Source organism: Brassica oleracea, chromosome C4 (genome assembly GCF_000695525.1).
Source record: "Brassica oleracea var. oleracea cultivar TO1000 chromosome C4, BOL, whole genome shotgun sequence".
Taxonomy (NCBI): domain Eukaryota; kingdom Viridiplantae; phylum Streptophyta; class Magnoliopsida; order Brassicales; family Brassicaceae; genus Brassica; species Brassica oleracea.
In genome coordinates, this window is record NC_027751.1 from 5,678,046 (window position 1) to 5,685,011 (window position 6,966).

Below are 6,966 nucleotides of genomic sequence, written 5' to 3' on the forward strand. Positions count from 1 at the left end.
TTTAGGTTTGACTTTGAGTTTTGAGTCAATCTTGCAAAAAGCCCTTAGTTAATATCATATTTTAAAGGTTCTTGCTTATTTTTTTTAAGAAATATTTATTAAAAATCTATTAAAAATATTTTAAAAATCTATTCAACTCAAAAAAGCAAATATTGTGAACAAAGTAAAATATTTATATTTTTAATGAATTACTGTAACATAATAACAAATATATAATTTCTAAAAAAGAAGAATTAGTAAAAAAGCCAGTCCATGTAACACCCCCGAACCGTCCTAGGTGTAGGTCGACCCACCGGCCAACAATCAAACAAGAACATGACCGACGGACGATCCAAAACCAAGGGTTGGAGATGAAAGGCCAACCGGCCAGCAAACAATCAAACAAAAACATGACTGCCCGTCCAACCCAACATCATGGTCCGGAAGCGCTACATGACGGGCTAGGGACAATCCGGTCAGAGTAATAAAATTTACTCTACGACCTAGACCAGTTCGTCCAATAACACGTCCCGCTGACTTAAGGCTGAAGGCTTTGCAACCCTTACCCAAAGTACCGTTCCGTTAGATCAAGGCCTAAGGCTTTTCAACCGGTACAAAGACCTAACGTGGTGTTGGTTAGGACTAAACCAATATTATTTGGACCCGTTAATTTTTAAATTCAATTCTATGTCTTTTAAGAACATTTAAATATTTTAGGGATCCCAAATTCAAATAAAACGCAACGGAAACATAAAATATTTTAAGAATTAAACCGTAGCCAAATGCACTGCAAATCTACTCCGGTGGCCTATGCGTCCAATCCTTTACAAACTGGTCTCCTGCAAAAAAAGACAACGAGAGTTGGGTGAGTAACGTAAGGTCACTCAGTGAGCTGGCTACCTCTACCCAAAACCTAGTAGCTAGCCTCGACAACCCAAAATAACAATCAACTTAGCCTAAGCGCAATAAACAAAGCTTAAGGCTAATCCAAAAACACACCTGACATGCTCAACCTTAATCTAATAACAATCCTTGTCCACACGGCCAACTACTAAAATGGATCCCTTACAAGTCTAACAATCAAGACTCGATTAAAGACAACACCGTATCTCGGTGCAAACACTGACTCGAGGGTTCCACAAGCCCCATCACAAATAAGACTACTCAACACGACACAACACTCTAACTCGGGCCCTGGTGACATCGTGTTCCTCCTCTTTATCGGCAATAACCTATCTCCCTACCACAAAGTCCAGAAGAAGGAACTTTCAACCGACCGCGGCCCACAGTCCTTCGGGTCACCGCGCGACAGCCCACAGTCATTTGGGTCACTGCCAAATTACACCGTCGTGTAATCACTCAGTCATAGGCCATGATCCCGTCTCTCTAAGTCTTCCCGATCCAGAAAATAAGAGGTTTCCTTGAACCCGCTGAATACGTGGGCGAGGAAACACTAGTCCACCCCAAAACATGCCTAGCATGGGCGGATTTCGCACTTGCTATCGGCATAACATTCGACACACAATCCCTAGGAAAAACCTATGGGACAAGACTCCAACCCAAAACTAAACAATACATAGGAGTCTACGACAACTATCCACCAATACTCGTAGTCCAGCCTATATGGCTTAGGACCCGTAGTATCAACAACACAACTAGGAGATCGCCCTATATAGCCAAAAATCTCCTAGACAAAAACATTACCACAATCCCTGCACAAGCAATAATCACTACCAAGCAATCATCACTAAGGCATGTTTAATCCATAACTAATCAACCAAGTAGTAAATAATCAAGACATGCATCTCATCTCAATCTCAATTCAATTATAATCGATCATCCTAGTCCTAGTCAGGTTATTATCTCAGTCTTAATTCCATTTCATCTCAGCTTAGCCCATGCTAAACTGAGTCCGGTTTAATAAATAACCCTAAGGACTCTATCATGCAACAATGTGAGCATTCTACTCTATATGAATACTCGATCTTCCCTAAGTTCCAAGTGGAACTCACACAAACCAACTCACAGTGTTCTATCAGCTTGTCGATCGGAGAGAGCTTAGCCAAAACCTAATGCTGACATCTCGAATGGGCTGTAATGGACCGTTCTGAACTCGGACAGAGCCTCCTCTAGCTTCTGGATGATTTCCTCGGACTTCCGGTAGAGTAACTGATCTCGAAAATGCTCTAAAACCCTCGAAATAGCTCCAAACCTTTTACTTTCTTTTTCTACTTCTCTCTCTCTCTAAGCCACGTCTTTAAGTGATTTTGATGTGATAAGGATGAATGAAACTGAAGGGAGGGTGCTGGTATTTATAGAAAACTCCGACCAGTAATATCGCACCACCCGAGCGACTGTATGTCAGCCCGCATGCTTCCGGTCGCATGCGCGGCGACACAAGCTGCACACATGTCGTGAGGCATGTCTCAAACACATGAAAGAGGACACCACTCACGTCCAGATGGCTTGCTGCATGGCTGGAGTGCATGCGTCGCGACACACCGCCCTCTGTGTGTCGATTCGCATGCGCATATCACAGGTATTACGGCACCTCGAGCTACGATTTGTCAAGCTGCATGTTCAGCACCCATGCACATCTACACCTCCTCCTTTTGTTTAAACTCTGCTGCTTATATGCTAGACAGAACGTCCTGGCCATATGCATAGAAACACCTCGAGCTTCTTGGTTGGTTTACGCAATTTTTGACTCTTCCGGCATATTTTCGACCCGCGATCAATCCCGAATATTTTTCCGCTCCCGTTCTGATGCTCTAAATATTTTTAATAGACTCCAGATGAATTCTGATATCCTCTAAAAATATTTCCCGAGCCTCCGGCTTCCTCGAAGAATTCCATAATACCGAAATTAGGGTTTTCGCCCAACTTCGGGTTTTCCCGTCATGCTTTGATCCCGCCGTGCTTGCTTCCCGTCCTACTTAATTCCCATCCTGCTTCCAACTTATTATGTCTCCAGAATAATGTTTTACTGATACGAAAACTTCGTGATGAAGAAACGTCGGTCTTCAAAAACGTCGAGCTTCTGAAACGTCGTTCTTCCAAAAATGTTATTCTTCTAAAACGTCCGTCTGATCAATCTAAGACATCTTCTAACTATGGTAGAGCAGCTTATTCTACTCATATTTCCCTCGCGAACAATTCTTCGACCACCTCGTTCTTCGAAATTTGCCGATCGATCTTTACCGGTTTGACCACCAAGTTCATGTTCGACCAGTCTTCTCTTTTCTTTGAATCATGTCAAGTTTTATGTGATCAAAACTCAACATTCCTCCTATACTTAGACTCCTAAATGCTCGGCTCTAGATTCTGATTTTTGCTCTCTCGACCATTTTATCCCGAAGGGCGGGTTATCACATTCTTCTCCCCTTAATAGAATTCGTCCTCGAATTTTTGTTGCGTAAGTGCTCAGCTTCAGGGCACACTCCTCCTTGATATGTTGTGATGGTGATCTCTTCTTGAACGACTCCGTCTTGTGGTCTCGGTCATAAAATGTGCTTCACCGTCAGCTCGCCTTTCTCTCGGTTTCTTTGGGTCTCACTTGAAATTTTAGACTCGCTCCATCTTGATGCTTCTCCAATAATTCTTCTTGATCGACCCTTTTTCTTTTGCTCTCGAATTCTCATGGCTCATCCCTAATCTACTTGTCTCCATAATCTCTTTATGCTGTCTACAAATGTTCCTTGAGTGTTCCCCTCAAGGTCTCCACAACTATCTTCGTAACTCTTCAGCTGAATGTTTGCTAGGCTATAACATCCTCAATCCGATGATACCATTTTATCCTTTCGATAAATATCATCATCACTCTACTCCTCTTCTCAAACTCTCATTCCTCAAATACTGATGAAGTGAAGCCTTGTCTCTGTCAATCGTCCAGTCCATACCACGGTCCAGTCTCTGAATCTTTCCTTCCTCTTTCTCTTCGGGTTTTGAGTTTTTGGCCTTGAACTCTCTTTACTTTAAGGTTTTCATCCCTTAAAATCTCGATCAACAAACACAATTACAAGCTGCAACTTAACAGAACACTTCATATGCAAGTTAGCCAACAAATACACAAACAATCTACTGGCCAAACAATTTATCGCAAGGCTAACTAATCGCAATACTAACCAAGCAACCTAACTTGCAAAGTTAACCAGCAACCTAACAATTAAATCCAGGCAACCTAGCAATCCTATCCAGACATTCTAGATTCCACCACCTAATCTTAAAAAGGCGGTCAAAAATTCTAAGGTTCCAATGATACTAACAATTTGTGTGATATTTCAACCATTGTAAATGTTATGTTAGACCATATGTCCAAGCGATCTCCATTTTTCATTTTGCAAACCACATAACTCAAATATGCAACATCAAACAAGAACATGCATACTTAAATAATATGGTCACATAATTACGAAATAGATTACGTAAACTGATAACCATTTTCACTACAAAACATATCCTTCCATCAAATATACATATACTTGGCAGAAAAACATCCTTTATAACTACTGATGGTATATAATACAACAAAATGGACATAGCCTGTCACATAGCACAACAAAAGTCTATACACCGCTATATCACAACAAAAAGTTTGTACCCAAACTTCCCCGGCCCTAAGCGTCTAAGGACGCCATATATAAAGTAACAAAGCGCAGTTGGGGCAGCGCCCCTACTCCGTCAATCCCCCAGCAGGTCGTGCACATGGTAGGTAGGGTATCTCGAGCAACTCCACATATCTCGGACAAACAGCAGTCAAATGCCCCATACCTCCGCAAACAAAACACCTCGGGTATAAATTAGTCCTCCAAGATAAGTCGTAGTATGATATGGGTATCCGTGAGGATCCACATATCCATCTTTGGCACCAGTGAACATCTCGCTACCTTGTCCATAAGAGGACTGAGTAGCGTAAGGGTCTCCAAAATAAGTCGATCCTCCGGGAGCATAAGCTAGAAAGCTCGAAGGTCCTCCGGTCTCGTAAGTAGTCTGGGGTAATTGTAACTCTGTCGTGGCTGTCTCCATATACGGAAAGCTGGAAGGCTCTCCAATGTCATATATAATATCCGGGAATGATAACTCCATCGTAGCTGCCTCCGCATGTGGAAAGCTGGAAGGCTCTCCGGTCTCAAAGATAGGCTGATAGTGGGGTAACTCGATCGGCTGAGTAAAAGGGTCATCGGTAATCATCATGTCTGGGTAGTAAGGTGATGGGCCGTCCTCACTGTCTCCAATAGACTCCATAGGCTGATTAAAGAGTGTCAGCCATCCTGTCTCAAGCTCGTACTGCTCATCAGTCATCGGTATATAAGTGGGATCAGGTAATCCCAGTGACATAGGGGATATGGGTAGCTCAAATGCCTCTAAAGGTGGGGACCAAGATGGCATCCCTACCTCTGGCATCGGAGGAGAAGGACCATGATCCTCAGAAGGATCATAGCTAGGTGTCTCCCCTGTAGTGCCCGTAGACCAAATAGTGATAGGGCTCGGTGGCGCTACTGAAGGTATCTCCAGAACATCATCATCTGACTCAGTGTCATATTCCGAAATGATAATAATAGATGCTGGAACCGCCACATCGTCTGACTCATCATCAGAAATGATGATAGGTGTCGTGATCATGTCAGGCACACCCTGATCAAAACTCTGGGCGCAAAAAGGTCTGCCAATGTAGGACTAGGTAAAACGTCAAAATTCTCCACAACTCCAAATATCCACCCTACCACTTCAGTGCAATAACCTGTGGAATCAAAGTTACAAAAATATATATGGGTTAGACGAAATTCTAATACTATAATCAAACAAACCCCTTCCCAACGATTGGACACGACTGGATTTCCTAGAGAGTGCATTGGCGACTCCTTTTGACTCAAAAGTTATTGAAAACGTTTGAAAACACAGGAACCAATGAGCATAACCGTAATCATGCTCTGATACCACCTCTGTAACACCCCCAAACCGTCTTAGGCATAGGTGTTGGGGTCGAAAATGGTTATGACGAAGTTAACGTCCAAATCCCCGAAGAAGAAAACGTAGAAACCTTCTTCGACAAATACTTTCGAAATAGATTCTTCTTTACGAAAAGCTTTGCGAAGGAAACGCGAGTCATCAGACGAGAGCTCGAAAAGGGTCGTTACGCAGCAACCGAACGCGTGTTCCGCTCGGTCGCTGCATAGCAACAGAGCTCGAGCCAAAGCTCGGTCGCTACGTAGCGACGGGGCTCGACCAGAGCGACCGAGCTCGAGCCAAAGCTTAGTCGCTACGTAGCGACCGAGCTCGAGCCAAAGCTCGGTCGCTACGAAGCGACCGAACTTTTCCAAAACGTCGATACAACATTAGTCAATGCATTCTCGTCTACCCTACGATGCTATCTCCCGAAGACCGTAGTGAACCGATTTCACGTTCTCCGCCATTCTAAGTTATCAATCAAACTTTACCATAAAAACCGCTTAAAGTTTGTTCTTTATCGAAAGAAGCCGTAATAAACGCTTCGAGTCGGAAGACGGCCCAAAGGGACCTAAGACATGACTCGAGGCCCAACTTACGATTTCATAACCAACAGCCCGTAAGCTGCATGACGGTTACGCTTGGTTCGCAAGGAAATATAAATGTCAAGTTTCCGCGAATAAATACGAAATTTTGAAGATAATTACGAAGATCGGAAAAAATGGAATATCTGCATTTTTATGCTATGGCGGCTTAAGGGAAGAAGGGGAAAAGCGTAAACCGACCTTGGAGCCAGTATATAAGGGGTCCTAGGCGAGAGGCATGAGGGGGACTTTTCCGGAGATAACTTTGCACTTAGAGCGATTTAGGCATATTTCCGTTTTTTGTTATTCGAGCTGCGACTCAACTAGGTTATTACCGTCTTAGGGTTTTAGAACTAGGAATCTCACCGACAGCTCTCGTATCCCAGGCTCTTACCTTGTTGTAATGCTCAAACGCAGATTCGGAATAAGAACTATCTTGCTCTCTTTTTCGATTTCT

General features: G+C 43.2%; 1 protein-coding gene across 1 annotated transcript in view; it reads left to right on the forward strand.

Annotated features, from left to right (window-relative positions):
* Positions 1-1,002, forward strand: part of LOC106337939 (nucleolin 1-like) — a 9,036-nt gene extending 8,034 nt beyond the window's left edge. The window contains exon 5 of the mRNA XM_013777036.1: positions 955-1,002. Within this exon, the coding sequence (XP_013632490.1) occupies positions 955-1,002 (48 nt within the window). The remainder of the gene's footprint in view (positions 1-954) is intronic.
* Positions 1,003-6,966: the final 5,964 nt, after the last annotated feature.